Source organism: Caretta caretta, chromosome 3, assembly GCF_965140235.1.
Source record: "Caretta caretta isolate rCarCar2 chromosome 3, rCarCar1.hap1, whole genome shotgun sequence".
NCBI lineage: Eukaryota > Metazoa > Chordata > Testudines > Cheloniidae > Caretta > Caretta caretta.
In genome coordinates, this window is record NC_134208.1 from 146,254,928 (window position 1) to 146,275,189 (window position 20,262).

The window sequence follows — 20,262 nt, forward strand, 5'->3', positions numbered from 1 at the left end:
AAGTTCAAATTGTTCACAGTTCTATGGGGAGGGTGTAGAGAATAGCATTTTGATTTTAAGTAATTTTGTGTATGTGTGTTGTAATGTTGTTCTCAGGAATCACTGGATGGCACTATCTCAAATAAATTTACAAAATAAATTTGACTATATCAGAGTTACGTTTTTTTAAAATGCTTATTGTTGGCTGAGGTGCAGCTTTTTCTAGCTGCTGAACAGATAACCAGTAAAGTGTGTTCTGCCTTACTTTCAAAGGATATTGTTTCTTTAGGTGTAACTGTTGCCAACAGTTATACTTATGTGATCAAACAAAAAATAATGGTGTAAAACATTCTGTGTATGCATATGGGAGAGAGAGAGAGATGTGAGAAATGTGTAATGGTCTAGTAAGGTGAGCACAGACCTGGGAACCAAGAACTTCTGGGCACATCCACTTGTGCTCACTGGGACAAGATAATCAGGCCCGTGAGTTCAAACACAAGTTCTGATACTGACATCCTCTGTATTTGTTAAATTTATACGTGTGTATTTAGACATTGCATGGTGCATCACAATGTGTACGAGATCGTTGCCCTCCAGTGTAAAGCTAAACAAGGCTAATCATTAACCCAGGTGAAGTTAAGTACTATGTAATTTCCCCTGAATTGAATGGTGGTCAGTCTCAAGTCCAGGACATTTACCCTTTCTTGCAAGGGACTTGAGTGGAGAATATTCCTTTCTGAAGAATATTCCTTTCCTTTAGCAGAATAGGGATTGAGCTAATGTACTTTATCTATGCACTCCCCTTCGTCTTATCCCAGCTGCTGGACAGAAGTAACTTAGTGATTACTGTAACTGTGACACTAGAGTCGGTGGATACCGACCACTGTCATGTGATAGGGTAATTAACTTTGTGTAACCCTGACCCATGTTAGGTGACTGATGCCAGGAAATAAAGATGTCTCTGTGACCAGGACATGCCCTTTTTGCAGCCACATACCAGTATCTCAGTAATGCAGGAAAAGGTTCCCTCGTGCTTCCTATTCTGCTCATGAGATTTAGCCTTGGATGTCTACTCACAGTTTTCCACACCTATACTATGTAGGATCAAGCCCATAGAATGCTTTTATCTAATCCAGAACACACTTTTCAAATACTTGCCATATTTGTAACTTTAAGAGTATTGAACACATTTTCTTCAAATGCGGGGTTGGTTTGGTTTGGTTTTTTTCAGTTCTTACTGAGATCAAGGGAAATTTGAAGAAAATCAGTTCAGTCATTTTAATGTTATGTGTATTTAAAATGATGATGTTCTGGGACCAATTTGACCCCATGCACTTACATGGGTATATACCAGTATATGCACAAGTAATTAAATGAAGGAACTGCAATACCAATAGCCATGAGTCAACCTTTAGCTTAGAAGTCCTGATTCTGATCTCAGTTAAACCAGCGTAAATCTAGAATAACTTCATTCAAATCAGCAGAGTCCTGATTAATATAAATAAGAAGATCAGAATCTGCTCTATGTCTGTTGTTAATTATATTTTTTATACACACCAGATGACATTTGATGACTGGTAACTACTAGTATACAATGTGAAACTTTTCTGTTTTTCTTTTTCTCTAGAAAATACTAACAAATTAAATGGAACAAGTATTTAGGCATGATTAAGACTGCACATTTCAGAGCTTCGATATCAGTGAATATTGTGAATAATTGAACAGCTTTATTTCTAACCCATTGCATGTATACATTACAATAATGTCTTTAATTTTTTGATCACTCCATTAATCTTAGATGTGTGTATCTAAGGTTGTAGAAAACATTGTACAATATCATACTGTATTATTTTGGAAATAGTGTGTGGTCACAGAATTTAAGACTGTACTGTATTGCAATACATGCAATGGGAGAGACTTATGGAGGTTTGTCCAACCTTGAATTTTGCATTTCTCTACTATAGAGTGTTTAACCGTGCATCCTCAGTACTGCATTAATATAATCTTTTTTGCATTTAATAACACTGAATGGTTTTTTACATTCCATGGGCAGAAGGATCCATTAACCTGATGAATACAAAATGTAGAGTACAACTTGTTCTCACGTAACGATTTAAACTTGGTTTACTATTAAACTAAGTGTTTTTGGTTTAGAGACCCTTAATGTATTGGATTATTGTCTGACCTCTAAATGGGGCTGCCCTTGACAACCACTCAGACATTTCAGCTAGTACAGAATGCAACCACCCAGATTAGCAATGTTGTGGGCATGGAGGAAGTCACAGAGACTGTAGTGGTTTCTAATTCATTTCCAAGTGCAGTTCAAGTTGATGGTTTGGATCGTGTACCTTGGGACCTCTTCTGTTTGACCTGACAGTTGAAATGAGCTATGTTGCTTAAACTGATACACTCTTGGAGAATTGGTATGAGGGCGAGGAGAAGGTTGTTTTTATTGGATATGAATGTAATTTACTTCCCCACTAGGTGCAAAAAACCAGAATTTGCTGATGTTTAGGGAATACTCTGAGGACTCTCTCTCTTACCTTAGTCTTTTCTGGTGAAGTGGTTTGAACAGGGAGTGTTTAAAGTTTTCTCCTTTTTTTTCTGGGTTGGGGATTCTGTTATTTTTTATTTACATGATTTGAATTTGGAGTCATTTTTTGTTTGCATTTTTAAATGTTATTTCTGAGGACTAGATTGTCTCAGGCTTAATATATACAGTGGAAAAATAACCTCTGTCACTTGGTTAGTTTTTTCTTGTTAGATTCATCATATTAACTAGAGGACAACAACAGGACGGCTTAGTCTATGGAGAAGCACATGCAGTTTAGGAAGCAACCATAGATTCATAGAATCAGATTTGTGTCCTCTGTCTTGAGCAGTCAGCAATGAGGAGACTAGTGTTTCAGCCTAAATTGACACACAATAGCTACTTTAGCAATCTGTTTTCATACCATTCTATCTCTGTTAATCTAGGATTAGAACCACTGGGACATACTCTTCTCTCACAGTGATGTCAATAAAGAATAGCTCCGCTGAAGCCACTAGGGCTACAGCAGTATAACAGAGAGGCTAATCCAGTCCATTGCTAAAACTTGTTGGTGCATGGGAGATTCCTGACACTTCCTACCTTAGAGCAAAGCTTACGAAACTAATTTGACACATTATGAGCTTTACACATAGTGAGTTTTAAATAGCGTACTGTGGACATAATGAGATTTAAACTAAGGCATGAGAAGTAGAAAGTAGAACAAGGATGACATTTTCCTTTTGTTCATGTCTCAGCTTGTAGGCAACCAGTAAAGATAATAAGCAGATTCTGTCAATACCTACATGGCAGAAGGAACAGCTTTGGTGTAGTCCTGAAAGAAAAGCTTTTAAATTGGCTAATTTCCTTGCTCGTTAAGAAATATTAGCATAAAATCTGGTTGACTCAAAATTAAAATCAGACAAACTTCCTGATGTTGTCTTTATTAATTTATGAGGTGAGAGGTTTGCAGTTATTGGATTCCCCTCTCAACACTAGGAATCACTAATTGGGTAGCATTAGGGTTCAGATCACCAGTGGTCCTTAGGTCACATTATGAGGACCACTACCCTACACTGAAATAACAGAAAATGTTATGATCATAGAAAGAAAGAATGGGCTGGAGGTAGAAGAAGAGAAAAAGAGAATAAAGAAACAGCTGAAGGGGGAAAGCATGAAAAAATACACAAAATTTTTTGATTAGAGACATTTAATTTATTCTCCTACATATTTTAGTATTTCCTTAGCTGATGGGCCAAATTATCTTTAAATTTGGAGAAGAAATGGATTACTTTATTCTCAGTACTTATATTAGTATTTCTAGCTATCAACTCAAGATACTGTGGTTAGATAATTAGTATTTTCTGGGTTGCTAGCTACTTTGGATTCTGTAGATCTGTCTCTGTTACTACTTATGATCTATGCTATCTTTTTAGGGGTAGAGGTCTCAGAAAGGTCTTTCTGTTGGCCATTGTGGCAAGTCTCTGGATCGCATGGGCTATAACTAGTGTTGGGCCTTTTATCCTCAAGAGACACCTCCTACTTACTCTTCCTCTCCTTGCACTGGAGTAGATATCTAGGGCTCGATTTTGATCTCAGTAATGCAATTGTAAATCTGGAATAACTGTAGCAGAATCCATATACTTGTTCTGAATAAATATGGGTGTAACTGAGATCAGGGTCTAACTCTTAGATCATACAATTATAGAAGCTAGAGATTGGAAAGAGCTATCAGGACATCTTCCCCCTAGTGCAGAAGGATCCCCTCTTGTATCCTTATTAATATTTTTCCTGTCTTAATTTCATTCTGCTACTCTTTATACTACCCTGTTTTACCAGCTTAAATGTTTTGTCTGTTTTCTTCATGTGTAAGCCTCTCCCTTGTTTGTAAATCTGAAGGATAGTCCACTGGTTAAGGCACTGGCCTATGACTTGAGAGACCTGGGTTTGAGTCCCTGCTTTACCACACGTCCTGTGTGACTTTGGACAAGTCACTTAGTCTCAGTTCCCCATCTGTAAAAGTGGGGGGATACATGTGTTAGACTGTGAGGAACTCAGATATGGTAATGGGAGCTATATAAGTACCTAAAATGGAAAGAACTATGCAGAGCATGTTGCAACTCGGCTCTGTCTGTGAAGCTCTCAGCTCCCTGCATGCCCAGCACGGCAGATGTTGACAGCAAATTCCTGAGAGAGGAATGAGAATGAAGAGACAGCAACTGGAGTAAATCCACAGAAGAGAGCAGCTGAGGGGCCAACAGTAAATTCACTGAAAGGAAGGGGGAGTGAAGAATAGGGAGAGAGAAACCTGAGTTGACCTTGACCTTGATTTTATAAAGAAGGGAAGGAACAATACCCCTAGAGCTAACCAACAGTTAACACCTGCAGCTGGGAGTGAGCCAGGCAGGAGCAGAAAAGGCTAAAGCTGGCTAAGCTAGTGGGCTTGACAGCTCCTTAGTGCTAAGCATAGTGCTTTAATTAATCCCCTTTCTCTTTTAACCCATAACCAAAGAGCAAATATTGTATTTTCATTGATAAAGAATATAGATAGAAACAATGTACAGCTACTGCAGTATGCAAATTGCAAAATGTACGTTGTTTTCTGTGATATAACCATCCAATTTTGACCGTCTGCTACACATTTGGGAAGTCACATTTGGGGCTCCACCTTGCCTCTTGTGAGGCTGAGCCATGCTAAGGATGGTTAGGCGTACAAGGCAGGTGCTCCACCCGAGGGGAGGGCACTGAGAACACTATGATTTTAACCCTGGTGTTTAGGTACTTGAGACATATGTTGGTATTTTTCCAAGATAAATCTTAGAATGCTATTTATTGTCCCTGCTTCCACCCACTAGCCTTTTGTAGCCTTTCTCTGTCCTGTTTATGGTTTCAGCTCCTCTGAATTTGATATCCTCTTGGGATCTCATTCATGGGCTGTTTAATCCCTCTTCTAGGCCATTAATGAAGACATTAAGATCTGCCCAATACAATTTCTGCAGTACCACACTAAGCACCTCCTTGGACCTCAGTGCTTTGCAATTTGTCATTACTTATTGTTTTTGGTCCTGCTGTCTGTTTTTGGTCCACATGAAGTGTGTGTCTGTCCAAGCTGAGCTGAATTAATTTTGAGAGGAAGGCTGCATGAGACACTACATCAGACACTATCAAATACTGTCCCCAATTCAAACACCATAAACCACATATGGGGCTTATAAAATAAAATCCCTGTGGCTGTAACAGATTCAAAGGAGGGGTATTAGATAAGGTGCCAAAGTCAGAAGGCAAAATGCATAAATAAGCATCTTTTAAGCTAATACAGGGTCCAAACCAAAACTGATGAGAATCAACTGGGGAGTCTTGCCATTGACTTCAGTGGGCTTTGGATCTCAGGTTCATAGATTCCCTTATTATCCAATGCACCTTGTGTAGTCCTCTATACCTTTGCAAGTCAGAATGGTAGCATTTTATACCCACTCTGTTCATGTTTAAATATCTACACGTGGTATGCAGCCATGGAGAACCAGGTCTCCCTAAACTGCTATTGGAAGGAGACTAGACTGGTGTAACTTAAATGCTGAGGTGCTGAAGAAGGTGATATTTGAAGAAAGATAGTGATTACTTACTAGCTATACATTTGTTTGGTAAGTGTTGTGCTGTTTCCTTGTTTATAATTAGAAATGGTTGGAAAACCAAATTTCTGTTCTGCAGGAAATTCTGAAGTGACATTTTTTGCAGTTCCAAATCCGAATGAAAAATCAAAATTTAAAATTTTTCCTGTTGAAGAGAAATTTTGAAAATTTCAATTGAGAAAAATTGAAGTGTTTTATTTTGATAAGGTAAAAATGTTTTGTTTGATTAATGTCAAAGCGCTATATATACTAGGCTATAATGCTAAACATTAAATATAATATTAAATTATAACATGTTTTAATATAAAAGTCAAAATGAAATCAATCAAAATGATAAAGGTGAAAAAAAAATTTCCGCATTATCAAAACCACCAATTTAGTTGAAATTGACACACTCCGATGAAAAAGGAAAAGGAGGACTTGTAGCACCTTAGAGACTAACAAATTTATTTGAGCATAAGCTTTTGTGAGCTACAGCTCACTTCATCCCGAAAGCTTATGCTCAAAGAAATTTGTTAGTCTCTAAGGTGCCACAAGTCCTCCTTTTCTTTTTGCGGACACAGACTAACGCGGCTGCTACTCTGATTCCCATGAAACATTTCAATTTAATTGAACAGCATTTTCTGATGGAAAGATGTTTCACTGAAAATGTTTCAACTAGCTCTACTTATGATGATACAGTATTTCGTTTTAAATCAAAATGACTAGTCTCATTTGCCTGCCATTTTTTTTGTGCGCTCCATTGGTAGATTGAGTTGATCAAGAAATACAATTGTCCCTCAGTGAGAAATGACGCTGGCACATCTACTAACGATGGGGAAATGAGGATGAGAGAATACAGTTGTCATCTTTGGAGGCAATTGTCATATCCTCAGCCGACACATGACGACTTCAGTGGAGCTGTACTAGTTTACATCCACTGAGGATCCAGCCCTAGTCCTTTATATGTATTTTTATTATTACTGCTTTTTAGGCTTTTGTTCAGATTTTTCACCGTTCTCATGGTTCCTGAAACACTGTTCAGTTCTAAACAATAACTTGGACTATTTTTTAAGCTTACGACTGTGTGGATTTACAGCAGTCCTTGCACATGTTGTTATCTCAATTTGTGCAGTACGGCTATAGCACATAGTAGAGCAGAGGCTATTTGCTTCCATAAGCTTAATGAAGTGTATAGTGCATTTGCATTTCCAGGTGTTTAACTAATCCTGAGAGACAACAGGACAAATTCAGCCAAATGCAACCTGGAGAAAGCATATGCTGCATCCATGGAAATCATTGGGTCATATTCTTTTGTGACATATACATTGGTTTTGGTTACACATCAGGTGTAAGCTGATCATAAATCTGACAGACGTGGCCATGTAAGTGCCATAATAGTGCATCTTGCACTGATTTACTATTCAGGGATTCTGCAAAATGAATGTAGAGAAAGCACAAGGGGGCTTGTTGCAGGAGAAGGGTGTAAGATAAAGCGTACCACACCTACTTTAATTTATATTCACCTCATTCACAATGTCCTCAGGCCAAATTCGGGCATGAGTTCAATGAGAGTGGTGCCATTTATGTGAGGACTGAATATATTTTGCCAGAATAATGAACTGGTTTAAGTTGCAGGGTTTTTATTTATATAACCATTGAATACCAAATTCTTGCAAGTTACAGTGTGGAGCCACTTACATCAGTTTTCCTACTCAATTTAATGTGAAACTTATACCTCCAAGTGACCCTCTAGCTCTGTGTTTGCATCTGATTCCAAGCTTTTGAAAATTAGACTAAGCCTGCAAAGATTTTATCCAGATCACCTCCCAGTCACACAGTATTCACTAGCAGCTGGCTACATCCATCTTTGCTACATTCAGCAGGTATTTCTTCCTTATAGCCATGAATTAACCTAGTTGAATTGTAACTATTCTGTGCATAGACTGCTAGTGGGGCCATTGACTTCACTGGCATGCTACATAGGCAAAAGGGTCTATGCAGGCATACCTGTGTGGATCAGATTCCAGGATCAGGGCCTGAGTCAGTTTTACCATACCAGTAACAAATATGACTAGCATTGTTCAAAGATAAATAATTTGGCTGATTTGGGTTTGGACGTTTTAAAAATCTTTTTTTCCACCCAGCTAAGTTGATTGCACGCTTGCATGCTTCCTGTTGCTACTGTCACCTTAACCTAAACTTCATGTGTTCAGTTTACATATTTGTCTCTATATAATGAGGATTGTTGCATCCTATCCCCTTTCTCCTGTGCAGTCTTTTTTCTCTTTCATTCTGTAACTTTGTATTTTGGGGGGATGTATTTCAGCAGGTGTTTGCTTGTTTGTTTTACATTCACATTACCCACATGACACACCGTATCTAGTTTTTCAGTGTCTAATTGTTCAGTGATCACAGAGATTGGGGGGAGGCATAGCTCAGTGGTTTGAGCATTGGCCTGCTAAACCCAGGGTTGTGAGTTCAATCCTTGAGGGGGCCATTTGGGGGAAAAATTGGGGATTGGTCCTGCTTTGAGCAGGGAGTTGGACTAGATGACCTCCTGAGGTCCCTTCCAACCCTGATATTCTATGATTCTATGGTAAAGACCCCTGACATTTTATATTTCACTGGCATTTGGGCTTTTGGAAAAACTTTCAGGAACATTAATATAAAACCACTGGAGCATTCCCAACAGTTCCCCTCAATCCAACCCCCTTGTCATTCTGTAGTTTGGTTGCGGGAACAAACCCCCTTTTTTATTTGTTTTTGCAGATTGATGGATTTCTGACACTTCTGTTTGGCCTGGCTAGCATTAATACCCTTACAGTGATCAGTGTGACTCGCTACATAAAGGGCTGCCATCCAGACAGAGGTAAGGGCTTCAACCACACATTTGAAGAAATTAAAAATAGCGCTGGTTTCTGACTCTGCCTTCAGTTACCTTGGTGAAAAACAAGAATAACTCCCCTGAAGTCAATGGGGTAACACGGTGGCCAATGGACAAGGGGGAGAATCAAAATCAGGCCCAATAATTTCTGTTGGAAATCTGCTTCCATCAAACATTTTCAGATTAACCCAAATAAGAGCAGGGTTATTCTTGGCACATTTGCTTCACTGTGGGTAGAATTCAACCCCGTGCAGAGGGACAACACTAAGCTTATGTATCACTTAAGTCCCTCAAAATAGAGTGTAAATGGCACTTAAGTGGTGCACATGTCCATTGTCCCTCTGCAAAGAGGTGAATTTCATCTTGTATTAAATGAAGTTTAGGACAGTTGCCAGCCATTAATAGACCTGGCTTGGGACACTTTCCTCCACAAATGCCTTTTTGTTCTCAGTGGTGTTTTGCCTGCTCACAGCAGGCATTGTGAATACGGTTAGGTGTCACCTGGGACACTGAAATCTACTGATCTTCCCTGCAACCTCTCCAACACCATCCTGTCTTGCATCTCAAACTGCTTCTCTGCCATTGTCTCTAGGATGCCCTACCATCATCTTAAACTCAATGGACCGGATTCTGATCAACCCATGTACTTTTTACACAATGTGAGGTCAGAATCAGGCCCACTCTTTTCAACACTGAACTTCTTTCTTCTTAAACCTTCCTCCAGACTCCTTGCCTAGCTCCATTGACATTGCCACTCTCCTTCCTGTCTCCTAGGCCTGTAATCTGCATGCCATTTTTGGCTTTCCTCTCTACTTCTCCCTTCTCCAGTTCTCTCCTGTCATTTCTTCCTCTTCAATATCTCAAAAATCACTCTTTCCTCATGACCCCTGCCCCTAAAACCTTTCCCCAAGTGCTGATTTCTTGTTTACTGTATACTTCTCTAACCTCCATGCCCTCCAATCTATCCAAAATACCACTACTAAAGTTATCTCCCTCTCCCACTGCTCTACACCACTTTGAATACCTCCAATGGCTTCCTGTCTCTTACTCTGTTAAATTCATACTCTTTGTTGTCACCTGCCTACAAACCCCTACATAATCATGCCACCATCTACATTTCTGCTCTTATTCCCACCTACCCCAATCTGCTCCTCACCCTTTTCCCAATCGTCCCACTTAAAAGATCATGGATGTCCTCCTCCCATTATTTATTTTGTATTTCCTATCCTGTTAGAAATCTCCCACCAAAAGTCCTTGCTCAGCTACTTCAAATCCCTCTTTAAAACCACTCCATCCAGAAATTCTCCCTATCTTCTTCTAATCAATAGTTTCCCATGCTAGTTCACAACTCCAGTGTTATCCAGTATTGTCTTTTGTCTTTGTTTTGTGTGATTTACGCTGTAAGATTTGGAGCAGGGATCCTGTCTCAATCTCTGTATATAAAGAACCGTATACATTTACTGTGTTATATAAATGATATTTCTAATTGCATAGGCAATAACAACCCTGACAAGGCAATATATATTCTGCAGGAAGTTCCACCTTTGCACCAGAACCAATGCACCTTGTCACTGATATATCTATTAAGGCCCATTTTTAACTCAGTCTGGTGCTCGGGCAGTCAGAATCAGGCTGTGCTGTGTACCGTATTTTGTATTTATTGTACCATATCTAGCCATAATTTAAATGCACGTCTCTCTCACCTAAGTTTCTAACGGAGAGCAAGGTCACAGCCACCTCAGCCTAGGTGCCTAGGCATCATAGCTAAGCCCCAGAAAGATCCTCAAACTAGGTGTTCCCCCACCTATCTTGCCTGTGGAGCCCAATTTGGTAGGCATGCTCTGAACATACCTAGACCCACACAAAACAGCCAGAGGATGTGATAGTGCCCCCTTTGTAACTTTTAGCCCAGTGGTGTTAGGGCCCTCACCCAGGATGTGGAGAGCTGGGTTCAATTCCCTCCTCTGTCTAATGTGGGGAAGGGACTTGAACTTTGGTGTCCCACCCACCTCAGGAGAGTGCTCTAGCCATTGGGCTATGGGGTATTCTGGGGTCTCTCTCAATCTCGCCTGTTGAGGCTGCTCCACTGTGTATAAACAATTAAATAGGCATTGGAAGAGAGGGACTGGAACCTGGGTCGCTCACATCCCTGGTGAGTGCCCTAACCTCTGAGAAAAGAAAAGGAATACTTGTGGCACCTTAGAGACTAACCAATTTATTTGAGCATGAGCTTTCGTGAGCTACAGCTCACTTCATCTGATGAAGTGAGCTGTAGCTCACGAAAGCTCATGCTCAAATAAATTGGTTAGTCTCTAAGGTGCCACAAGTATTCCTTTTCTTTTTGCGAATACAGACTAACACGGCTGTTCCTCTGTAACCTCTGAGAGTAATTCTGTCTCTGGTGCCCAGGAGAGATTGAGAAAAACCTGCCCCAGAATACCCCATGCCCAAGTAATTGATTTCTGTGGAAATTATGACTCTAAATATCTTTGTGGATCTAGCCCAAGGTGCCTGAGTTCCTTTGTGAATCTAGCCTTAAGTAACCACAGGAAGTCTAGTGTCTTGGACAGCTCTCTGTGCTCTGAAGAAATCTTCCTCTTTCAGAGTTTTACCTCTTCAGCAACTCACCACTGCTCCCATGGGGACCAAATTAATTGCATCGACACAGGGAACAGGGCTGCACACATTTTAGCCAAGCTTCCAAAACTTCTGCTGGTTAGAAGAGGGTACTTAAAAAGCCTGCTTTGAATACTTACACAATTGAAGATTAAACATATGTATAAGCCAGATTCTCATTTACTCGAAGGCCCCTTATGCCACTCCAGCAGCGTAACGGGGTGTAAATGCAATTTATTCCCACTTTAGGGTCGCTTTACACTGCTGCATAGTGGGCCTCCGTATAAATCAGAATTTGGCCCACGTGGCTTTTCCCATCCCTTTATTGCTGCTGCTGACTGCAACATTATCAAGGGCCATTGATGCAGCCAAACCATAGCAGAAACTGCACGTTCGTTATCACTGAAGTCAGGCCAGATACTCAGGGAGCACTATGGAAACTGAGCTCAACTATCCCTGACAGGGGAGGGCATGGGCGAGTAAGGGAGGACACAGTGGAGCACTTGGGGGACTCAGGCTGAAAACATTTCCTGTATTTAATAAGTAGGATCATTCAGAACCCCTCCCATCCAATGACAGCATCAACAGCTTGGGAATCAAGGACAAAGAAGAGAAGAGAGTGGAATCCGTTAATTAAAACCATTAGAAATGTGAGTAACTAAAAGCCTTTTGCCTTTGACACGCCTGAGGCTCATATTCTGTAGGAAAAGTGGTAAGTACAGGGAAAGCAATAACTTTATTAACATACATATCTCAGATATCTGTGCCAGAGAGTTAAATGTAAGGGTCATTCCAGAAGGCTCTTGCAGTATTTGAGTGGGCTGGACTCTGGGCTAAATCCCATCACAAGTCACAACCAGACAACCTCAGCAAAATATATGTAGACAGTTGTCTACACCTATTGTCTGGAAAGCAGAAATTTCTTTCAAATGTAATAGGTTAAAATAATTTTCCTATGTGTTGTCTGGCACTGAGAGGTTTGCATGTGCAGACCGCAGCACCTGGGCCTAATGATATTTGTGTAAGTGATGGAACATGGAATCTGAACGAAAAGTGAGGAGAGTACTCTGCTAATCTAGTCAGGTAAAGGATGCATTTTTCTGAGGACTTTATATCCCTTTAAAGAAGGCTGGAACTGGCACAACCACTGTATGGTTAAGAGTAAGTTATTCTGGTTTCTCTGATCATGGATGAGTTGAAAGTGTTATGCTGGCTGAATACGGTAGTTTGAGTTTCTGGTTTGTTTTCCTCTGGCTACAGTGCGGGGGCAGATTTAAAGTTATTTGAATGCTATACTAGTGAATGTCCATTCTTTCCATTGTTTTTCTTTTTTCGTGTTAAATTAAACTTATAATTTCCTGTCTTTTTAAAGGTTTACAAAACTGCAAAGTTCATATATGTTTCTTGTAGCTTTAACACTGAATTTCTGAATTGTCTCATATCTAATTTATCTGTCACTTTTTAATCTAATCTCATCTAACTCCAATGTCCTTGCAAAATCTTGAACACTCAAGTCACTGATCTATACTTTCAAACTTACCTTTAGTTTAAAAACATTTTTTTTGTCTGGGAATTATCTCAAGTACCAAGATTCCCCTAATTAGCCCTCCCTGGTCTTTACAGTAGTCCAATGTGAATAGATTTAAATCGGGAAAGGGTCAGTGTGTTAAGTGCCATTTTCTCACTGTGTTGTATGTTCCAGGGCATTGCATTAGCAACAGCAGCATCACTGTGGCCCTGGTTCTCATCTGGATAGCAGCTTTCTTCTGGTCAGTGGCTCCAGTACTTGGATGGGGCAGTTATACAGGTAAAGGGCCTCTCATACATTCCTACAGTGACACAATTGGCACATTTGCTCTTAATAGAACAAAGATGATTTCCCTCTTATCTTGCCGTTTATTGTAGAGCAGACTGATTATCAGTAGAGCTGGGAGTATAATTCATAAAGAACAATTTATCCAGGGAATGCTTATGATTGTACTCTGGGTATACCTCGGATCTCAGTTTTGGGCCTGGTACTTTCTCTGCATCTTCTACTAATTAGTGATATTACATTACATGGGTGAGAGTACTGCTTATGTGCTACTTTGTCCAGGTGTACACATCCTTTCCAATATTTCCCTATACAATCTACTTGTGGGATGAAATTCTGGTCCCGTTGAAGTCAATAGGAGTTTTGCCATTGATTTCAATGGAGCCAGGATTTCACCTTTGGTTTGCAAGGTTCTTACTGAATGTATCCAGATAAGTGCATCAGAACTTTTTGATGTTAAATATGGATAAGACCAATGTCTTTTAGCTCAAGGTAAGTAATTAATTTTTTATCTCTGGTTCCTGTCTTCTGAAAGTTAATTCATCCCATTTAAGCTTCATCAGCTATGGAGAATTAAGAGGATTTATTTTTGATTAGGTCTTGTAATTTGATGCTAATATGAGTTCCATTGCTGAATCATGCAGGTTTCACCTGTTTAACTTTTCCAGGGATTGTAAATACTTGACTGTGTAAACAGCTAAAACTTTGGTTCATGCTTTTGCTTATTTGTGATGTATTTTATTGCAATGATTGTCTGAGCAGTCAACAGACTTAATTTTTTTAAAACTGTTTACAGTCTATGGAAAACCTTGCTGCTCATTTCATTTTGGGGAGTCCTTGAAACCTTCATTCCAACCTTTGTTCAAGTGTGAAATATATAGGCAGGCTCTTTGCTATGAGTCATACTCAATATTTTGTTACGGGGCCAGATTTACAAAGGCGTTTAGGAGCTTAAAGATGCAGATAAGTGCCTAGTGGGATATACAAAAGCACCCAAGCAGGTTAGATGCCTAATTCCCATTGACCTTCTGTTAAGTGCGTAACTTGCGTAGGCACTTCTGAAATCCCACTAGGTGCCTACCTGCATCTTAAGGCACCTAAATCCCTTTGTGAATCTGGCCCATTATCTAAGCATCTGTAGCCCCTTTATAACTGTACGCTCTAGTTTGCAATTTATGTCTGATCTCATTTTTTTTCAGGTGTGGTCCCATTAATACAGCCATTTGCTGTATTAATATTTTTGCACCTCCGGTATCATTAAAGTGGAAGTCCTTTCCATATAGAATGTTTGTGGCTTTCTCCATTCTATTTTGAAAGATTCAATATTTTTTATTCCTATTTCTTATTTTGTAATTTGTTAGTTAACGTGACTTTTTTAATTGATTGGTGTATTATCTTTGTTACAATAACTTCTTATTATGCTGTTTGGTACCAAGATCTTAGAAAAAGTTACTGTGTAGAAAGTAATAGCAAATGGAAGAACATAACTTGCAATGGTATCAAACCTACAGAATTAATAACCATTTTTCTGAGAATGGGAATTAAAATATTACCCTTTACTGTCCCCCCTTAGCAATGGTTTCTTCATGCTGGCTAGGCAGTGGAAATCTAAATCAGAGGCAAGTAGCCTGTAATACATTTTGTTGCAATCTATGAGGTCTTGGAAAATTGTGTCTATAGAACATTATGTCATAATTCATTAAATCACCATGATCACTTGGTCCTTTGCTTTCTAAAAGAAGAAAACTATATGTTTTAAATTTATAAATCAAATGCTTTAAGATTATTAAAGACAAATATATTAAAAAGGAAAAAAGCTAACCACACTGTTTTGTTTTCTAGATCGCATGTATGGCACCTGTGAGATAGACTGGGCAAAAGCCAATTTCTCTACAATCTACAAGTCCTACATTGTGTCTATATTTATCTGCTGTTTCTTTCTACCTGTGATTGTCATGGTCTTCTCATACGTGTCTATCATCAACACTGTCAAGTCAAGCCATGCACTAACTGGAATGGGTGATCCAACAGATAGGCAGAGGCGAATGGAGCGAAATGTCACTCGGGTATGTCTAGGTGCTTCGTATACCTGTAGTATACAAGAAAACAGAGCGGGCACTTTGCATTCTTCTACAGCATTAGAGTTCAATGACGAAATTGAAGACTTATTATCAAATTGGATCACAAATGAACATTAAACCTGAACATGAAAAAAAATCATGCAGTCAGTCAAAAAGATGGCGAATATATAACTGAAGTACTCTATTTATGAATCACCAAAGATTGTGTCCTCTTCTTTTTCTGAAGTGATAGTACTGTGCAGAGAGAAACTTATGGTGGAATTCTTAAAAATGCTAATCACTGGCTTAATGCTGCTTCCTGTTCCATCAAAGTTAATAGGAGATTTAGTAAAAGCTGAGTGCTTTTAAAAATCCCACTATTCATTATTAAACCCGAGTATAATAAAAAGCTGTTTTTATTATACTTTACTTTGCTTTTATTATTCTTTTTTTTTCCCTTTTGAGTCTTATCCTACATTTCCTTCACTTCTCCCCACCCTCCCAGCCCCCACTCTCTGTCCTTCTACCATGTATCTTTCTTCTGCATGATCCTCTTTCCAGTCTCCCTTCCTGTTTCTTTTTCCTGCCCTTAGTTGACCGTTCTTATTTCATATTCCCTGCATCTTCATCCTAATTCTTTCAAAATACAAGTGGCAAAAAAAAAAATCAAACGTAAGTTATCGTTAGGCACCTAAATCTATATTTCAGGACCCACGTAAGCAGTCTGCTTTTCAGATGTGCTGAATACGCGCTACTCCGTTGCACTCATTGGAAACGCTCTCTGCCAAACACTTCTAAAAACCCGAGCATTTATTTAGTGCCTCAGGTGTCAAACTTTTTAGGTGTTATGTTTGAAAATACTGGGCTAGAGCTGCGGTGGGCAACCTGCGGCCGCCACTGGCCGCCACTTCCCGCCGCTCCCATTGGCTGGGAACAGCGAACTGCAGCCACTGGGGGCTGCGGGCGGCCGTGCAAATGTAAACAAACCATCTGGCAGCCCGCCAGCAGATTACCCTGACAGGCCGCAGGTTGCCCACCGCTGGCCTAGAGCCTGATTTTCAGATGAGACGATCACCCATCATTCCTGCTGATGTCGCAGCTGGGACTGTGAGAGTCTCAGCACTTCTGAAAACCAGGGGTGGACAAAGGACCTGAGCTATTTTTATCTCAGTAAATACTTAGAGTGGAGCCAATTCTATATATTTGAATTGCTTCTGAGAAATACCCATCTGAGCTGTCCAAACGAAGCCAGACAGCATATATGAATAAGTACCAATGAACAAGAGCAAAAGTTGCTAAATCTAGTCCATAGTGTGTCCTAGTGCAAGGGTGCTGGAACTAGCAGAACTGAGGGTCCTAGGAACTAGCAGGTACACCCTTGACCTGAAGTGGTTTCCATCATATACAATAGCATATGGCAATGAAGACATACGCTCAATTCCTTATCTAAAACAGACAATCATCACATTTTCCACATCAGAAATGTGCTAGATTCTGTACAAACATATAGTAACAGACAGTCCCTGCCGCAACTTGCTCACCATCTAAGACGAAGTGTGAGAGGGAAAATACAGGCACAGAGAGATGAAATGACTTGCCCAAGGTCACAGAGCAGGTCAGTGGTACAGCTGGGAATACAAGCCAGGTGTTTCTTAGCCATCAAACCACACTGCATCTCTCTGCTGCTTTAGTGTAATCCAATGTACAGTATTGTCTTAAGAAAATAAAAGATGTTTTCATTCTCTCGCCTAGGTTTCTATTGTCATTTGCACAGCCTTTATTATAGCATGGTCTCCATATGCTGTCATCTCAATGTGGTCTGCCTGTGGCTACTCTGTGCCCAATCTAACCAGCATCCTTGCCAGTCTGTTTGCCAAGTCTGCCAGCTTCTACAACCCCATTATCTACTTTGGAATGAGCTCCAAATTCCGAAGGGACATTTTCATCTTGCTGCATTGTGCTAAGGAGACTAAGGACCCCGTGAAGCTCAAACGCTTCAAAAACCTCAAGCAGAAGCAGGAGCCATCTCCTTCTCAGAGAGAAGAGAAATATGCAGCGGAGGTCCAGCCTGCACCCAGTCCTGATTCTGGGGTAGGGAGTCCAACCAACACCCCACCTCCCAAAAACAGGGAAGTGTATTTTGGTACCTTTGATTCTGCATCTACCAACCCCAATATTGAATGTGATAGACTGTAAGGCTGAAATTACCATGTGCATCCAGTGTATGTACAAGTAGAACAGATTCAGCTCACCACTTCTGAGCAGCTCCCTAATTCCCATTCCATCTGTCTCTTACTATAGAACTAACTCCTGTATGACTTAAAGCAAATCAGGATGTGCTAAGCAGATATAATTCTTATTATATATTGGTTATAAAATGCAGTTCAGCAAATACAGTGGGCATCAAATCTAGTGCCGGGGGAATTTTTCTGGATCTACAGTACTGCATTTGAAAGACTTTATTTAGAAAATTTATCGGTTAGCCAAAATCACTAATATTTTCATATCCAAATTATATTAATTAGGTGATTTCATTTCCCAGATTACATTTTGCCACCCTTTTCCACCCTTTAACAGTCCCGGGTTTATCCGATTCCTCTGGCTCCACAATGCTGCCGTTAGATAAAGGCCAAAAGGGAAGTCAGTGTCTGCTAAGATCACTATAATGCTGTTCCAAGATTGGCCACTAGAGGATGCGCAAAAGCCACATGCTCTCTGTGAGAGACTAACACTGTCACCTCCATGATGCTCTCCGGCTACTCAAACTAGAGGGATGAGTGGGTGTGGCTGGTGTAGAAATAAGAGTCCTGAAGTCTAGCTAGAACTGAGTGCAGTAGCAGCCATGTCACTGGGCTAGTTGGCAAGCTCTTTGTGGTATTGGCGTCTTTTAGTACTTCGCTGAACTATGAATGGCAGTGTCACACCTGTCTTTGTTTATTTGCTGAATTATATTAATCTTTCCTGATTTTTTGGGTGAGAAGGGCATGATCATAACATTCATACTCAGGGAAGTTGGCCTTAATTTTCTTCATACATCTCCAAACTGATCTTTTCACTTGGCTATTAAATCTGAGTAAGAGATGTTGCACGGGCAATGAAACTAGCAAGAAGCTGTTCTCACAAGAGTACCAATAAAGTATGGGTTGAAAATTATTTAAAAAACAAAACCAAAACCCAACCTTTATTGACTCTTCTCAGGGCCATCCGTATATCTGCCCAGGGATACAAAACTGCCAACTACTAGCTAGAAATAAGAAAAGGAGTACTTGTGGCACCTTAGAGACTAACCAATTTATTTAAGCATGAGCTTTAGTGAGCTACAGCTCACTTCATCGGATGCACAGAAATAGCTACTCTACAAAACAGTAGGACAAGGCAGTGATTTAAATAGAAAAGCTGTGGGGTTTATTTTTCTTGCTATTGGCAGAATCTGCCTGTTCTGTCAGGTTTGTTTTGGAAAATGAAAACAAAGAGAGGCATGTCCATTTTTCTCCTCCTTAGGGGCTATTCTTGTTCACAGGCTTCCACCAAAAAAATGTATCGGCATGTTTACAGTAGACATGTTCCCTCTCAAACATTGTACCTGCCTGCATTTATTGGCATTTGTTTGTTCCATCGTTAAACAGAATAAATAATTAATGGTTTGCAAACCACATTGCTCATTATGAATCTCTGGAATCTAAGTGTCCAAGTACATAAACATTGTATTTGTTTTGCAGAAGTATGCTTATCCATATGTGGTTCTTGGAAAAGTTGTAAAAAAAAATCCACCTTAATTTCCTCCATTAGTATATTTGGTTTGAGATTTTCATCTGATTTGAACTTAAAAATAAATAAACTTTATAAGCAATGGCAGTGAACTATGATTTCTTTCATGGCCATAGAGCTGAACTGAAAGCGTATTCATTTTTGTGGAAAATTTTTGAGAATTTGGTTTTTTTTCTATTTCATTATCATAAATAATTAAAAGCAAATAGGTCAGCTGCTTATGTCTGGGTGAAGCTGCATTCCACAATTACAGGAGTGAATCAAACCCACAACAGATTTCGGGCAAAATCCTACCCTGACTGAATGGACTGAAGCAGGGGTGACAGTGGGGTGAGTAGCAGGGTGCAAACCCTTGCGTCTAGCACAAGAACCATGCTGCTGGCTCAGTGTGGGCAGGTGCTATGCACTATTGAGTACACTTTGCTTCTCCTTTGATGTGAGGCACCATGCGGCCCCAACTGACACATCCTGCTGTCTCAAGTGTACACGTTAGCTATTCAGCTGATGGGCTGATCATGTCTCATCACCAGCAAATCAGCTAACCTGGCTCCCCCTAGTGCTTTGTTGTTTGTAAGGGAAACACACTGGGGATGAATAGGTTCCCTATTCCTTTGTCTCAATACACTCACTACAGGTGTTGGCCCTTAGTATACACAGAATTGTTATGGCAATTCACCACAGAAGTGACACTCCAAATGATAGTCTTGCATAGTTAAGACCCAGTTCCATGGACATCTTCCAATTCCGCAAGACTGCAAGCTAGAATTCACTCTGAATTGTAATGTATGCTACTTTTGACCACTTTAATAGATACAAAATTACATATGTACAAACAAATAGGGGAATTAGATGATGGAGGGGATGGAGAGTGGTGGAAAGGAGGACACCAGAAGAGAAGTGGAGAAAAGGAAGAAGTGAGAGAGGAAAGCAAGAGGGAGAAGGAGCAGAAGCGGAATGCAGGCATATCTGCCGATGGAGGAGAAGGTGTATTCAATTCTCCCAAA

The 20,262-nt window shown here is 40.0% G+C and overlaps 1 protein-coding gene across 1 annotated transcript in view; it reads left to right on the top strand.

The window, feature by feature from the left end:
- LOC125633843 (visual pigment-like receptor peropsin) overlaps nt 1-19,265 on the top strand; it is a 46,052-nt gene extending 26,787 nt beyond the window's left edge. Inside the window, exons 3-6 of the mRNA XM_048843701.2 lie at nt 8,887-8,986; nt 13,320-13,424; nt 15,273-15,496; nt 17,243-19,265. Coding sequence (XP_048699658.1) covers nt 8,887-8,986; nt 13,320-13,424; nt 15,273-15,496; nt 17,243-17,686 — 873 coding nt within the window. The 3' untranslated portion in view covers nt 17,687-19,265. The remainder of the gene's footprint in view (nt 1-8,886; nt 8,987-13,319; nt 13,425-15,272; nt 15,497-17,242) is intronic.
- The last annotated feature ends 997 nt before the right edge of the window (nt 19,266-20,262 follow it).